Source organism: Entamoeba invadens (genome assembly GCF_000330505.1).
Source record: "Entamoeba invadens IP1 unplaced genomic scaffold scaff_1105074725689, whole genome shotgun sequence".
In the NCBI taxonomy this organism is placed as follows: Eukaryota; Evosea; order Mastigamoebida; family Endamoebidae; genus Entamoeba; species Entamoeba invadens.
Window position 1 is genome coordinate 141527 of NW_004440380.1, and position 17468 is coordinate 158994.

Consider the following 17468-nt stretch of genomic DNA (forward strand, 5'->3'; position numbering starts at 1 on the left):
ATACTATAATAATAGTTCATTGTTTGATTTATTTTATGTAAATCGTGAATGTATTATCACATCATTCGACGATCAAAATAGCAAGTGATCATACAACCAATATGTCAAGTATTTACTGAACGGTTTATATATTACAGATAAAGGTATTAAATACACAATTATATTGTTTATTCGTTTTGTTTTTAAACCATTTTTTGTGTCACGGTGTGACGGGTTAGATTCTTTCTTGAATTTTTTATTTAAAAAATCAACGACTTTCATAAAACATAAACAAGACATTGAGTAATGATTTTTCAAATAACAAATCATTGTGAAAGCAACTAATGAATTCACTTTATACATCAGAATGAAATTATATTGTTAAGTGATTATTTGGTAATTAAAATTATGAAGAAGATTTTTTATTTATAATTTTTAATCTTTAACAACAATACGATATTAAGCAAAACTTTATTGTTAAAACGTGTTCATATTTTGGCAGCGATATGGACTGTTCAATAAAATTATATTTATTAAATTGATACAACGAATAAATCAATATCAAATATTGACAATTTATTCACATTTTAAAAATATCGAAACACATTTTTACTTGATAAAATAATTTTTGGATATTCGAAACTATAATTTAGAATTTGTCTTTTTGTAATAACAAAAAAACCAAAAACGTTTTGTTTTTAAATTGAAAAAGGAAAATACAAAACCCTCATAAAAAGTATATAAAAACACCATTTTTCCTTTTAGCACAATCTGTTGACTTAGCCTCAAAAGATTTTGTAGAACAAAATTGTCGTTTTTCGTTTTAATAGCTTTAAATAACAAAAAAATAACCCAAAATGTTTTAAAACCCTTAATAACATTATTTTTGCCCAATAACAATTCGCAGTAATATTTCACGCCGCAGTGATTTTTCACGGTACTCTAACAACGAAAAAAAATGATAAACTCCAAATGTTCAAAAAAGGATGGGGAAGATTGACGGCTATTCCATGATGATCATTTCTCAACAATTTCATAGTATCTATGACTTTATCAATATCGAGTTTGTATGCAGAAAGTATGCCAACAATATAGCAAAGTTCCCTTACAACCCCATTTCTTTTACATCAAAAACAAGACGATTTTTTCCAAATTTAAACACTCTTCATTTGTATATAAAAGACGATTTACTGTTCACTGATATGGACATCACCTCGCACCACGTTGAATACAAAACCAAATTGAAATATTCCGACTTTGAAGAGAATACCATCTCTAATATTTTAGACAGAGCATTCCCAACAACATATCGCAAAATATGTTACAGTAGATATAATCATGATGATATTATGACTATTCCCTATGGTGTTTAGAGTTTTTCAAGGTGGTGTTTAGAGTTGTGCACTGCAAAGACAATTAACATCCCACAAAGTGTATTGGAGATTGGAAGGTCGACGTTTGAATGTTGTAATTAAGTGGAACATTTGTACCGCTATTCACACCTTATTGAACTGGGTGTGGAGTTCACGTATGTCAACAATTTGAGAGCCTTCCGTTTTTTGAAATAGATGGAAATTATAATTTATATGTTTATAAGAACATCATGTTTAATAACGGCATTTCGTTTTTAATTGGTTCGAATACAACATTGAAAGGAGTTTCACAGTTTTTTAATGTACCAATTTCACTTTCCGAAGGATCATCAGTAGAAATAAATAACAATTTTGCAATGAAAGATATTACGTTTGGTGTGGGTACAATAACAGTGACTGGAAATCTGAGAATATCAAATAACATGAAAATAGATAATGGAGGGGTTTTAAATGTCAATGGAAATGGAATACTTGAAAATAATGCAATTTTTGAATGTGAAAATTGTTTAATAAAATGTGCGACTTTTTATATGAAAAAGAACACAACTTTTACATCAAACAAAAAGAGTGTGGTACAAGCAAAAACGATAATTGCAGAAGAAAAATCTTTAATGTCAATTTTTGTCGACTTCACTGCAATTTGAAAAATTGGAAATTTACAAAAAGTCATATTTAAATTTCAACGACGTCGAAAACTTGAACGGAAATATTCAATGCACTTTAATAGCTTCAGAGTCAAATTTGATATTTACAAATAAAAATTCGTTTAACGAATTAAATTTGACAGTTAAAGAAGGTAGTAATATCATTTTTAATAGTATTAATACATAAAATTATTTTTATGTAAATGACTCCAATGTGACACTTTCACGTGAAAACAGTTTGACTGTTAACAATTTTATAATAAATGGCAATTCTTTTATATCAATTAATAACAATAACACGTTGAACACAAAAACAATACAAATCAAACAGAATTCTTCATTCAAAATCGACTCAATCGACACTAATATAGTGTTTGACACTTTCAATATATATGATGAATCAAAAATGGTTATTTACAATTCACATGATAATAATCAATACAATGAAACAGTCGTGTTAAAAGGACAAATTCAGTTATTTGGATCTTCTATTTTTGATGTTCAAAAATATTCATTAGTCACTTTGCTTGGCAAACTAAAATTTTCGGGGTCGTCTTCGTATACAATGGCAGGGTGTCTGCAATCAAATAATAACCACTTGGAGAATGATAATACTATCATGTTTGTTGATAATTCAACGCTTCTCCTATATGGAAACGCAACTATTAAAATGGTCAATTCTATTATCTTCTTAGACTCCGTGAAGGTATTTTTTTTAACAACAACGTTTACATTGAAACCAACACGTTTTATTGTTACAATTCATCAAAAGTGTATTTTGAAAAAGACTCCCACGTTGAGTTGTATAGCAGACTCTCCTTCTTTAACATGTCATCGGCCCATTATTCAAACAACATCACCATGTTCATCGACTTCCCTCAAATACATCCAGATGACTTCTCTTCATATTGTTTGTTATCATTTCGAGATGACTCCACTGTTGAATATAGTTCGAGTGTCTTTCTTCATGTCAATTCGTGCGTCGAATTTTTTAATAGCACCACTGCAATATTTCCAATTGGTTCGCATTTTGAGATTCAGAATGGGATTTATTTCTTTGATTCGAACTCAGCTTCAAAACTCAATGTCAGCATTGAGAGCGGGGCTGTATTTTATTTATATGGTAAACAGTACATCCCAAGTAATTGCATGGATTTTTATCATACCGATAATGATATACGCAGGTGTTGCAGTTTTTATATTGGGGCGTATGTTGCAATGCACGTATACAACACCACTATTTATGAAAATCCAATTTTCACGCTGTTGAATGGTAAAGCATCTTATAGGGAATCATCTATTTTATCATCAGATTGTTTCGATCTGTTTGCAACACCACAAGGTTACACAAAGGTAAAGTCCGCCACATCAAGTAATTTCATGTCTTTGGCTGACAACAAACTAAGAAGGTTTTGCCCAAATAGTGTCACTAAAAATTTCCAACACCAAAATTCTGACACCAAAAATATTAATAATTTGGAAATTTTGGAAATTTCCAAACACACAAAAACCACTTCCAACAAATTTTCCAAAATAATTCCGAGAATTCAAGAAAATGACACTTTTTTTCCTCAAAACGGTTTGCGAAATTTGGAAAATAGTAAAACCCTCGATGATGCAAATTATCCGACGGAAGTGTACTGCCATTTGAATGGAAGTGTTTACACGGAGTTTTACATGGACAACCGATTGCATTCGTCATTTACACACCCCCATTGTCCATATAATAACAACGAAACGTTTACGTTGTTAGTCATATCTGAGGTGAAACACTTGTTTATAGGAATGACTGAATATCCGGTGTATATTGACTTCAAACAAAAATTTTCAGTCGATGTGACATGTGACAATAATGAAGTGAATCAATTTAAAGGCAACTTTGGTGTTGTTGGAAGGGAAAAACTCTTACAAGTCGAAATTCCGAAGTGTGGAGAATTTATAGAAAGAACAGCAACAATCAAAAATGACAGCGCCGAGTTCAGAGTTAACTGCAAAAACGCTTCTGTTACATTTTCAAATGAGGTTAATGGGATGGTCGGATTAGGACAGAACAATTACATGTTTACTGAGATATCAAACATTCCACTGATACTCTATTTTATAAGCAGTGATTTGTACACACAATTTCTGACTTACAAGAGCGTACAAGGTACTTTATTAATGAGCAACAATTATTTAAAAACAACAAAAGGAACTTTGTATGACAGTGTGTATTATTATAATGTCTCATTTAAGGGTAAAAAGAAAAATGGAGGGAAAGATGTCACACATATGTATTTTAGCAATAGCCAATATTTCACTTGTGAAGACAAAGCTTTAACTTGTGCAAATAAGACATATGCAGTACAATGTAGTCAAGGGTTTATTATGAATCAAGCAGGCAATTGTATTCATATAGAAAACTGTAAAACTATAATAGGAGGTATTTGTATTGAACTTGGAGGAGCGTTCGACTATGAAAACAAAGAATTTACAAAATGTGATAACAACTGCTTTTTATGTGTAAGAAATGTCTGTTTCATATGTGGTGCTAATTCGATTCTAATAAATGGTAGTTGTCAAACAAAAGGAATTGGAGGGAAAACAGTAAACTCTCATTCTACAGTGAGTTGTGAAGATTGTTATTTCAACATGTTAAATTCATGTCACATGTGTCACACTCGTTTTGAAAATTGTGAACTTTGTAACATAAAAAAATGCACCAAGTGTGTTTCTGGCTTTACATTAAATAAAATACAGCAATGTGATATACAAATTTCAATACAAAATATCTTAAAAACGACACCACAATGTCCACTCGGGTATTCGGTATCCGAAAATGGGAAGTGCACCGAGTCAATATCACATTGTATACATCAAAGCGAACAAACCTGTTTACAATGTGACAACAATTATATTCTCTCATATGGAAATTGTTACCAAACTGTTATTAGTAACAATGAAAGTTGTGGGGTATATTCTTCCATTGGGTGCATTCGATGTAAAAAGGGGTATTACACTGACAAATCCAACAAATGCAGCCCGTGTAACATTAAGTGTACTGAATGCACTGGAAACTCCGAGAAGTGTCAGAGTTGTATTCCTGGGACGGTCTTGTCGCATGGGAAGTGTGTCACAATATTTACTCTTGAGGGGATATGTACTTCATTTGAAGCGAATGGGCAATGCACGCGGTGTACTGATGGGTATTTCACAGTGAATGGAACGTGTCAGAAATGCACACATCCATGTGCGATATGTAAAAATGAATTAGTTTGTGAAAAGTGTGAAAATATGTATTTTATGAATGAAATGAATTTGTGTGAGAGTGTGTATAACATCTCAAATTGTAGTGAAGTATCGGACACTTCGGGTGTATGCAGTGCTCCGATGGGTATTACAAAAGTGGACTACGCTGTGCTAAATGTCAAACAAATTGTTCGAAGTGTATAACATTCGACTCTTGTTACAAGTGTGATAACAACATGGTGTTGGATTCAAATGTTTGTAAAAAACGATTATATATCGAGCATTGTGTTAATGTTACCAAATCCTTATGCGAACAATGCGACTTTTGGCACAATAAGAGGGACGATAAACTGTTTTGTGACACACTTAATTTGACCAAAACACTTCTTATTATATTTTTGGGGTGCGTTTTGGTACTGATTATTACTTCGATCGTTGTGAGTCTCATCGGATACCAAATCATACATTCTCGACATCTTTATAATGAGAGGAAAAAGAAAGGGGTAATATCAGTTCATGATATTAAAGAACCATTAAACTGTTTTATAGATGGGATATACACTGATAGTTCAATTATAGATCTGGGAGTTGATGTCCCTGTTAATAAAACAAGCACATTTACAACACTTTTTGCTAACAAATTGGATTTATTGGTCAAGCTTCAATTGGTCTATAGACAAAACAATAGTTACGATATCACCATCTCTCCTCAAGTTGTAACTTTGCGACCCAATGACGCATGTGTTTTTACAATTGATATTACACCGAAATACTCTGGCGATTTTGATGGATTTTTAACTTTAAGTTGCGTATTTCTACGTTGTGGAATAGAAACAGTGAAAGCACTCCCATTAATCTTTTCGACGGAACTTTCAACGTGGATAGACAGTAGTTGTATCTCCAATATGACTGAGATAGGACGAGGAGGGAACGGTACAGTCTATCGAGGTATATACAGAGACAGAGTTGTGGCAGTTAAGACTATGAAATGTGCTAATATGTGTGACACGGACGACGAATTTACAACAGAAGTTGATATGTTACAAAAAATGCGAAGTCTGTTTGTTCTTGAATTTGTTGGTGCTGTACTTGTTGGGGAGAAAAAGATGATTGTCATGGAATTTATCAAAAATGGGAATCTTGAAACGATCATAAAGAAGTATACATACCAAAAAGATGAGAAAGAAGTTGTGCAAATTATAAAAATATCAAAAGAAAAACAGCAAGACGTACAAAACACAATTCAAGACAAATCAATTAGAAACGATGAAATAAAATCAAGTGATGAAAAATCAAATGTTCTGTTGCAGACAAACTCGTCACTGCAATATAAAACTGAAAACTTTCAAAAAGCTGAAGACCATCTTCTCATTAGCAATATAAAAAAAGAAAACACTAACGCACTTCAAAATTCATCAGACAAACTTAACATTATTGGTGATGTCTCAAGTCAACATACTTTAATTAATACATTAAATTCTCAGAACAATTCTGCTTCAAGTACCATCGGTCACATTAAAAAAATTCAGAACAGTCCATTGAGTTTAGAAAATCTCTTAACAAATCACAAATCATTAATTCAACATCCACATCAAAAGCTCTCAAAAAACGTCCGTTATAAAATGTTATTAGATGCAGCCAAAGGAGTAGAGTACCTGCACACCAACGGTATTCTCCATAGAGACATTAAGCCCGGGAATATATTAGTAGAAGAATTGGAGAATATCACCGAGGTGAATGCAAAATTGTCTGATTTTGGGAGTGCGAGAAATGTGAATTTGTTGATGTCAAATTTGACGTTTACTCGAGGAGTTGGAACGCCTTCGTTTATGGTACCAGAGATATTGAACGGACAGAAATACTCAATTGAAGCGGATGTGTATGCACTTGGAATCACTTTCTTCGAAGCGTTTGCGTGGGAAGAGGCTTGTGTGGATGTGAAATATTTCTTTGAAATAGCAGAACGTGTGTGTAAGGGAGAACGTCCAAAAAATAAAAATTTGACTGAAAAAGAAATAAAAATACTTGAAAAGATGTGGGCGCAAAATAAACATGATAGAGTTCCAATAGAAGATGTTGTTAATATTATGCAAATAATGTTGGATAAAGTTCGATAATGTTATTTATTATTCATTCTGTTTTTAATGCTCAAGAAAAGTGTCGCCGTTTTGATATTTTTTACGTTTTTTTTGTTTTCTTATTATTTTTAATTAATACAACTATAGTGAGAAATTTTTGTTGAAACAATCAAAACAAAAAGTTGTTATATATTTTATTAATAATAAACAATTTTTTTATTTAATTTGTTGTTTATTTATTTTTATTTAATAATCAAATTTTCAAATTTTTGAAGTTTGAATTGAAAAACTTAAAAGTCATTGACGATATGAGTAAATTGGAAAGAGTGTATTTGATGAATGTTACTTTATACGTCAACACGGTAGATTCTCTTAAAACATTTGAACAAGTTAACAAAAAATGTTTTGAGTGTTTTCAGAGTCTATTCATCAACCCTCTTATTAATTTGGAAATTGAGACTTTTGCTTTATTTAAAGAGCCTCGTGAGGCTTTATATTCTTCAATATTCAATTTTATAATTAACGCATTTCCAAAGATTGAAACTCTTCAGTGTTACGATTACATGTTAGGTAACGACGACAAACTTGTCTACAAAGTCAAGAAAATACGTATTGTGAAAACCCCACACAACAAGAACAATTATTACAAAAACATTCATGTGCCACATTTCCACCCACAAATAGTCACATGTGCTATCCCAAAAATAGAAAATTTCTATGTTGGCACAAAATGCACCAATTTGTTGCCTACTGACAATTACACCAATCTTAAAAGTGTTCATATGAATGGGTGGATCCGTAACCCAAACATTTTACAAAGGATTTTTGAATTAAAAAGTGTCACAAAAATAACAATTTGGAATTGCACCCACCCGACCTTTTTATCATCAATCGAAACGCAAATTGAAGCGCGTCGGATGAAAAAAATGGCAAACGTAAAAGTTTCAATTTTTATTGAAAAAACGGCAATCAGAGAAATACTTAAAAAGGATTTTGATGTTGCTATTATAAAGCTAAAGAAACTAAATGTCGACGTATTTGATTGTGAAGAAAATGTTGTTGACCACTGTGGTGTACTTGATAATTCGAGATTTGTTGGGGAAGTAGTAATAACAAATGTGAAAGGATTGGATTTGGTTGGGTTTCGAAGAGACGAAGAGGTTCAAACAGAAGACCATTTTGAATACATTGGATATAAAAAGTGGATTGAATTAACACGAAAAATTAATAACAACAACATACAACAAAGTGTAGAACAAAAAGATGAACAAATGACTACAATACAAAATGAACTTATTGAATACAAAAATGAAATCGAGACACAAAAGAGTGAAGGAAGTAATGACAATTTGAATGAAGAAAATGATAACAATACGACACATGATGAATACACGGATGAAGACTTGCTATATTCAGAAAGTGATGCAATAACTTCTTCACAAAATAATGAAATTAACACGGATATTCCAATGACATGTCCATTAGTTGTATTAGACAATGTAATGACTGAAGTTGCGCTTTTAACTCACCAAATTACAATATTAACTCTTTTCAATATTTCTAACATCAAATTATCAAAACTATTTGCGACTACTATTTTAATTGTGAAATGCAAAAAACTTGAAGTTTCAATAAGTGCTGTCGACATGATTAATTGTTATAATTCGTCACATATTAAAATTGTAAATTTTGGATATATCAACTTTTTTAATTTGAAAACATCAAATAATATTATTATTGAAAATCACGCAGAGTATCATATTATGAGTGTCGTCGCATCAAATATAAAAACTCTTTTACTTGTAAATTGTATTGTTGAAAATACAAATGTTGAGAATTGCACAAATTTTGTGATGTCAAATTGTGAATATGGAAATGTTGAGTTTACAGGTTGTGACAAAGTCTCTATGGATCTGACAAATAAACAGATTAACTCTTTTAAAGTGAAAACTTTATCATTTAATCGCATCACCAATTCAAACATTTACACACCTTTAAAAGCAATTTTAAAAATTTCCAGATCACATTTTGCACAGTTTAAAAACATTTTTGTGAACACTCTAAATGAGTATTTAAGAGAGTTTGACAAACTCCAAAAATATGATAATGAATATGAAGTCAATTTTATGAATGGTGTGACTTTCATAAATGGGAAACTCACGATGGTAACTTTTAATAACGTCAACAAAATCCCGTTTTTAGAAAATATTGATGTGAAAATTTGCAACAAGAAAGAAATCAAAGAAATTTTCATTGAAAAGGCGAGACGTGTTTTTATTAATGCAAATAATGACGTCAAAGTCATTTGTGGAGAAGTTGACTCTGTAGTTAGTACTTGTTATAGTATTGTTTACCGTGAAGAAAAGTATTTGAAATATGAAGAAATAGAAAGGTGGATGGATGATACAGATTATATTGTGGAGGTGTACGGGCATGTCAAATTGTGTGCATATTATATCACATATCCATATAAAGATCTTAATTTGAACGATTTTTATTACGATCAAAATGATCATATCGTTATTAATGTGTTGAAAGCCGAGTACATCATTAATTTGTCTGATATGCCTATAAAACGTATATACATCGAAAGAACGGCGAAGTTTTGTGGTAACAAATTAATACTCAACAATAAAACTGAATTTGTTGATTTAAAAAATATTGATTTTAAGGAAATAGTCGGAACAAAGTGTTTAACTATTAATAGAAATTACAAAGAAAATAAATACGAGAAAACCGTGTTTGAAGCACAAAAGAAAAAGACGCGAGTGAGTTGGGCGAAATGCGAGAAAATTGTTTGTAGTGAAAGTGTTGAACAAATTGTAGTAAAAACATGTGACAATTTGGAGGAAATTGTAGTTGGAGAAAATGTTGTTAAGATACACGTGCAATCGTGCAAAACATTGAAACGATTTATCGGAAAAATCAAAGGCGTGCAAGTTGTTGTCAAAAATTGCCCATTACTTGGACTTAATGATAGAAGTTATCAAAAGGGAAAAGTTTTGTTTTTGCCTTAAATCAATTAACGAGTTTATTAAAAGACATTTTTGTTATATTTCTAAATGTTGTATAACCACTTTTTATTACAAAATTTGTTTATAATTAAAATAAAAATGATTGTCCAAATTGTGTTAAAATTGTTTTTAATTTAATAATAAACTATCTGAGTTTGTTGTATTTAACTCAAAACTATTTAATAATATATTTAACTTAATATTCAATTACCAAATACATGTTAATTATAATTATTGTTATTACCAATTATTGTTAAGACATATATAATAACACAATTAACATTGTCAATTTTGAAATCATTTAATTTATAAAAAATATAAATTAAATAAACAACTAATACAACCTGTTTTGCATTTCCTAATTTATAAAGTTTCAAGACGTCGATATTATTATTTTTTTGAAAGCTCTTTTAAGCCTTATGGAAGAAACAATAAACAAGATAATACAGTGTTTTATCTTATTTTTATATTTAACAATTTTTTAAAAAAATAGAAGAAAAATGAAATTGAAAAAAAGCAGAGTACATTTCCAATGAAATTAAACAAGTATGAGACGTTTTTTTTAAAAAAACTGATCATCTTGAATTTAATGACGAGTTTATTAAAAGAATTAAAGTAATAATTAGTGGTGTCGGTGTGTAATAATATATATTTGTCTTTTCAGTTTGAACACCAAAAAATTACACAAAAATTTTCTTGGTGAAATTACCATTATCTTTTAGTTTTAAACTCTTCTAATATAATAAACTCTGCATTTATTCTGTTTGTGAAATCTTATTTTTGAATTTTGATTTACATATTTGTAAAGGATAACATGTATTGCAATATTTTAAGTGAATAAAAAACTAAAATCTGTTTTTTAACGAATTGTGCATGTTTCTAAAATGTACAAGTCTCTATTATAAAGAAATATTTGAATGTGTTTCGTCATAAAAAAAACTATTGTTTTTACAAATATTTCAAAAGTTAATTAACATAATCAGAGTTACTGAATATTTATTAGATTTGCAGTGTACATAATATATATCAACTTAAATTAATTTTAATCGCTCAAAATATTAAATAAATAAAAGAATTGTTTCAGTTTTCGATATGATTTAAATGTGATTAAAAATTTTTAAAAGTAACAAAAACAAATATATAAACTGTAATTCATAAAGTGGTAGTAAACTATATTATAATTAAATTTATTATAATTATATAATATTTTAACAAAAAACAATATTTTAATATAAAAAATCCCGCGCAATATCTTGAGTAAAAATTTCAAAAATTAATTTTTAACAAGAAAAGCCACGTTTTATAAGACAAAATATAAAATGGTGTATTAACTAGGGTTTGAAAACAAACAATAATAAATGGAAATTGAACCAGATAAACTGTCCGTTTCTGAGAAAAAATCGAATGGTTAAAATTAAAGGTGTAAGAAAGGCTTTAACAAAAGGAATGTCTTATAAAGAAGTCCAAGATTTGTTTTTAATGTCTTTTCGCGACATTTCCACAATAAAAAAAGACTTAAAAAAAGACAAGCCAATTGTTTTAAAAAAGAAAGGAAGAAAAATAAAATATGACAAAGAATTCACAAAGAAAGTAGTCGAATTGACATCAAAAGATATTTTTTCTTCTTCAAAAATGATTGGAAAAGAAACAAAAAGTAGTGCATCAACTGTCAACAGAATCAGACACAAAGAAGGATTCATTTATACCAAACTAATCCAAAGACCGAGCATGAAACCGATTCGCTTTTAAAAAAGACTTGAATTTTGTAAGAAACAGACAGAAAAACGCTCGAAAGTGGATGCATTAAATAAATGGATGAACAATACAATATACTCTGATGAAAGCCGCTTTTGCTTGCTATCTGATGGCCGTTGTATTTGGAGGAAAAAGGGTGAGTATCCAGAAGGATCTTTCGTGGATTGTTCTAAATACAACGTGTCTACAATGGTGTGGGGAGGCATAGGGAGAAATTTTAAAACTAGACTATCTATTTGTCAAAGTCGCATGAATAAAGATGGTTATGTTAAAATGTTAAAAGAAAATGAAGTTTTTGTAGATGCCAAAAAAGTTTAAGGAAAAAGATTCTACTTTATGCAGGACGGGGCTACATGCCACACTGAAAAAAACACGATGCATTGGTTTGAAGAAAATGGTGTTAAAGTAGTCAAAAACTGGCCACCATATTCCCCTGATCTTAATCCAATTGAGAATTTATGGAGCGTCATGGAGAAGCGTCTAAGATTAAAAAAGAGCTCGTTTCAAAATGTAAAAGAGTTGGAAAAGGAATTATTTGCTGTATGGGATTCGATTTCCATGGATGAAATCAACAATTTGATTGATTCTACACAAAAAAAGGTTTGCATTGTGTATTGATAATTGTGGACATTTTATTGGATATTCACTTTGAAAACAAAGCAAAATTATTTTTACTTCAGCGTTTTCTATATCCTCGATTTTAGTGAATTTGGTTGATTTTTTCTTTTATTTTAAAGGTTTTTTTCTATTATATATTGAAAAAACGTTAAAATAAAAATGGTAGTAAATAATACAAAAAACAAAATAATACGATGTTTTTGTTTTAAACAATGGGATTATTAAGTTATATTAAAATGGTAATACCAATTTATGGTTTCCAGTTTATGTATATTAGTTGTTTTTAATTTGTTTTCAATAATTTTGTCTGAAATAGTCACAAATTATAAAAAAGCAATTAATACAGCTGTATCAATTTGGTATGAGTTAATATTTCAATTTCATTTAACAATTAGACGACCCTGGTTCCTTAAGCGATTTCCAATTGAGTGTTTTTGATATTAAAAAAATATTTAAAAATAAAAAATAGTGTTTATGAATGTTTTAATTTGATTTAATTAACAAGTACAATCACTTTTTTAATTCCTGTTTTTAATTGAGTCAAATTACTATACCAAACACCATTCCTCATAATGATAAATGTTGTTTTATAGATGTTTAGTCAGATTTTAAAATAATACGACAAAAAATGTATGCATGTATTTATTGATGTGTATTTTTATAACATTCGTATTTGTAGTAATACAATAAAAATGGAAACCTGTACAGTGGTATTTATCTCATTTTATGTACAATAAATACAAAAATAACGAATTCAGTTTTATGAAGTTGCTTATACAACTTCTACCAATATCACAACTAGGCGTATTAATTTTTTGCCTCGTTTTCGTTTAAAAAACAGGGAGCTGGTGTTAACTTTTTCCCATATAAAATATTTTTTAAAAAAATACTTAAAAACAAAAAAAACATTCTATAAAATAACACTAAAGAATTTTTGGGCTTCTGCATTAATTGTGTAAATTTTGGTAAACGTTTGGTTGTGACCAATATCATAAAATATGACTCAAAAACAAAACTTTTCAATGTGTAGTGATAATAAACTAAAGTAGTTTGCAATACGAATAAAAGTTTTCAATTTGGTATACATGTAAATATTAATATCTTTTTTAAATGGAGCATTAAAAATACCATATAAGTCATTAACTAAAATACATTTTATTTCTTCTCCTCTTTCTTCTCAGTAGCACAAGCCTTTGGCGAGGCTTCTTTTTGTGCAGCTCCCTTTATTCCTCTTTTCTTTGGCATGTGTATTTAACAAGTAAAATGTAAGTTTCTTTTTTATCTTTCATAGAATTAACATATTTGTGAAATATGACAGCTATGTTTTATATAACATAACCGGTGTACAGCAATGACAAACAGCAAATAATTTCAATTTAAAATTAACAATACACAACGTTTGATATGCCACAACTCAATACATCCCAATTCATTATACGTTACACTTTTATTAATATAAAAATGTAGATTTTTTTGCACGGAAATAAAAATACGACAGATCACAAGATTTTTCACCACTAATCATTATCACCACCCACACCACGTCATTATTATAAATAACACACCAAATAAAGCACAATAATGTGGCATCTAAAATTCCTGATTATTGTACAAAATATCAGTTAATGTACTTCCAAAATAATTATTATATTCTATAAAAGAAAAAACAACATCTTACAATTCACACGTTAAATACACATGCCAAAAAGGGAGGAAAGAAAGGAGCTGCACCAAATGCTGATGCTATTGAGAAGAAAGAAGAGAAGAAGTGAACCCATACTATTAATTAATTTAGTTATTTGACTTATCATCATATACTTTTTATATTATCAAAAGTTGAATTTTATTAAATGCAAATTAATAAATTTTAACACTAAGTTGTTTTAAAAACTTTTACTCAAGCATTTTTACTGTATGAAAAAATAAAAATGTATATGAATTGTCATATATATGTCAACTACAACTTTAAATGTTACGGTTTTTATTGATGATGTAATTTACCAAACTTTTTATAATATTTGTATTTGGTGATAATAAATACTTTGTTGACATTCGTTTCGTGGTTTTACAACAAACTAAATTACAATTCATTAGAAGAATAATAATAAATACGAATCTTATTACAAAATTATTCTTATAGTCGAATGAAGTAATTAACATGTATATTATCCAAACATCAACACGTTTTCTATTTACTTCAACAAGTTCTTGTCAATATAGCTGCTTGCACGGTAGTACTAAAAACAACAGTTTCGTCTTTTTGATGCTTTTTAAATCAATTGCTTTTTATATTTTAGTATTTTGATATTAATTTTTATTTTTCATAAAAATAATGGTTTAATTAAATTGTTAATTTAAAATGAAAACAAGAATTTTTCAAATTAAAATAAGTAACCTGAAAATTAAAATGTCTTTAGAAATTCGTTTTGCCACAAAAGACGACATACCTGCATTAATTTCAATATATACAACAGCTCGTAACTATATGAAAACCCATGGTAACCCAACACAGTGGGGTGATGCGTATCCAACAATTGAACAGATTACAATCGACATTGAAAAGAAAGGATTATATGTGTGCACTTCAAACAGTATCATTTCTGCTGTTTTTGCTTGTTTTCCGACCGGACCAGACTTATGGGGAAATAGAAGGTAATTGGACTAACGACCTGGAGTATTACGTCATTCATCGAATTGCTTCAAACAACACAGTCAAAGATATAGGAAAGTATTGTATACAGTGGTGTCTTAATGATTTTAAGAACATAAGAATTGACACACACAAAGACAACAAGAGAATGTTACTTTTGATGAATCAAATGAAATTCACGTATTGTGGGATTGTGCACGTAAGAAATTCCGAAAGGGTGGCGTTTCAGAAATTAATTGTTTGATTTTTATATTTTTATTTAAAAAAATATTTTAAAAAATATTTTCAAAGTTTGAATTTTAAAAATAATTAAAAGTCCAATTTTTTAATTTGCGTATATTTAATTTTAAAATTAAATTTAAAATTATTAAACACTAAAATCAACACATTTAAAAACCCAAACATTAAATTTGTAGTGATTTTATAACTGTGTGCCATCAATACAATTTACTAATTGCTCTTTCATCATATTTAAATCAAATTTAAACGGTTTCTCTCCATAGTTAATCACAATTTTATTAAAAGTGTTCATTGAAATGGCAGCGGCAATATAGTCTACATCAAAATAGTTTTGAAACACCCTTTTTCCATTACAAGTAAAGAAGATGTCACACTCTGTTTGTAATACATTAAAAACTAACCCAACACCAACGTTGCGTGTTCCCGTTTTTTCGCCATATCGTATACCAGTATCATATACATTGTTAATATAATCCTTGTATATTATTCCATCGTCGCTGTGATATCCACAAATCATTTGTTGCCAGCCAACCAAAGTGTTCTGATATTCGGTATCTTTTGACACATTCATAACGCCAACAGCTATAAGGCTGTCTCCAGTCACTTCAACTTCAAAATATCTGACGTTCAATTGTCTCTTTCACGTTATTTTTATTGATAAATTGCATTTTGTCATAAATGTTAATCGAATCAAGAAATCGAGACGAGATAACCATGTCGTACATGCCTTCTTCTATTTCTTTTTTTTCTAATAATTTCATCACCAATTACTTCAACACGTGAACTCATTGAAACAAATTTGGACATTTTCCACTCGCCTTCTTCTTTAATTGGGAGTGGAAATTCAAAAACAAAATTGGCACTTTCAACGAGTTTCTTTGTACGTTTTTATTGGCATATTTTTGAAGATACTTGACCATATCGATTCCGTTAAAAGTTATTGCCGCAGACTGACTCAAATGGACAACTTTGTTTTCAAAGCTGATTTCTGGCACTGACACATAGTCTGATTCGATCACAGTAAGTCTCTTGAGGTTATCAATTTTTTTGAATGTGATTTGATATCCTTTAAAAACAAAAAGTGTCTTTAATTTGTCAAGTTTACAAGAAAAACTAGTTTCATCGACATCCCACAACTCAATTTCAGAAAGTGTATTCATTTTGCACTTCTCGGTGAATTTAATTGCAACGGCATTTGTCACAGAGAGGCTTTCCAAACAAAGAAATTCGTTGTCAAAATTTACTTCAATAAATGTTATAATTTTGAGAGTTTTAATGCAAGAAAAGTCGATGTTAAGAACACGTGTATCAACATTATCACCATCTACGTCATTGTTTTTAAAAAGCAAGTATAGATGTGAGACACTTTCAGGAACAACCCATGTTGTCTTCATTTCTTCATTTGAATATTTAAATTTAACAGATGTGGAATACGAGTTCTTAATGATTGTATTGATAATTGGACTGATAGTAGAACCCTCAATCTCGATCAATCCGTTTTTACATACAACTCGTTCACTGAGTGTTTCACACGTATTTGTAACACAAGTATCGTATATGTATGTCGTTTTCTTAAACAAACTAAGGACATTTTTATCCTCTGGGTGATACTTGATTTTGATGTACACAGTGCTTCTTTTGTTATCAAGAAGTGTCTGTTCTAGCCACTTTAATTTATTAAAAATGTTGTGTTCAATTTAATTGGTTTTCCATTATCCAAAAAGATAATAATTATCTCGGGAAGGTGCAAATACTTTGCTTTTCCATTTTCAGTGTAATCATTGATAAAGTTAATAAAAAAGTTTAAATCTACACGCAGATAATTTAAAGATGTTAGATGTTTTGTGTGTTTTGTTATTAATTTGGCACATTACAAACACGCGTTATAG

The 17468-nt window shown here is 29.5% G+C and overlaps 7 protein-coding genes across 7 annotated transcripts; 5 read left to right on the forward strand and 2 right to left on the reverse strand.

Moving 5' to 3' along the window:
* Positions 1-965: 965 nt before the first annotated feature.
* On the forward strand, positions 966-1996 carry EIN_301520 (hypothetical protein; the record flags this gene model as incomplete). Its single annotated transcript, XM_004256686.1, has 3 exons — positions 966-1346; positions 1375-1494; positions 1577-1996. The coding sequence occupies 3 exons, from the start codon at positions 966-968 to the stop codon at positions 1994-1996; spliced, it is 921 nt and encodes a 306-aa protein (XP_004256734.1).
* Positions 1997-3781: 1785 nt separating this feature from the next.
* On the forward strand, positions 3782-5428 carry EIN_301530 (hypothetical protein; the record flags this gene model as incomplete). Its single annotated transcript, XM_004256687.1, has 2 exons — positions 3782-4507; positions 4736-5428. The coding sequence occupies 2 exons, from the start codon at positions 3782-3784 to the stop codon at positions 5426-5428; spliced, it is 1419 nt and encodes a 472-aa protein (XP_004256735.1).
* Positions 5429-5460: 32 nt separating this feature from the next.
* Positions 5461-7341, forward strand: EIN_301540 (protein serine/threonine kinase, putative; the record flags this gene model as incomplete). Its single annotated transcript, XM_004256688.1, has 1 exon — positions 5461-7341. One exon carries the CDS (start codon positions 5461-5463, stop codon positions 7339-7341), a length of 1881 nt encoding a protein of 626 aa, XP_004256736.1.
* A 269-nt stretch (positions 7342-7610) lies between these two features.
* On the forward strand, positions 7611-10319 carry EIN_301550 (hypothetical protein; the record flags this gene model as incomplete). The annotated part of the gene is made up of 1 exon (XM_004256689.1): positions 7611-10319. One exon carries the CDS (start codon positions 7611-7613, stop codon positions 10317-10319), a length of 2709 nt encoding a protein of 902 aa, XP_004256737.1.
* Positions 10320-15184: 4865 nt separating this feature from the next.
* EIN_301560 (hypothetical protein) lies at positions 15185-15583 on the forward strand (the record flags this gene model as incomplete). The annotated part of the gene is made up of 1 exon (XM_004256690.1): positions 15185-15583. The coding sequence occupies one exon, from the start codon at positions 15185-15187 to the stop codon at positions 15581-15583; it is 399 nt and encodes a 132-aa protein (XP_004256738.1).
* Positions 15584-15760: 177 nt separating this feature from the next.
* EIN_301570 (hypothetical protein) lies at positions 15761-16304 on the reverse strand (the record flags this gene model as incomplete). The annotated part of the gene is made up of 2 exons (XM_004256691.1): positions 15761-16216; positions 16293-16304. 2 exons carry the CDS (start codon positions 16302-16304, stop codon positions 15761-15763), a joined length of 468 nt encoding a protein of 155 aa, XP_004256739.1.
* Positions 16305-16364: 60 nt separating this feature from the next.
* EIN_301580 (hypothetical protein) lies at positions 16365-17189 on the reverse strand (the record flags this gene model as incomplete). Its single annotated transcript, XM_004256692.1, has 1 exon — positions 16365-17189. A coding segment is annotated over one exon (825 nt), but the record flags the coding sequence as incomplete, so codon positions are not given.
* Between the last annotated feature and the right edge of the window lie 279 nt (positions 17190-17468).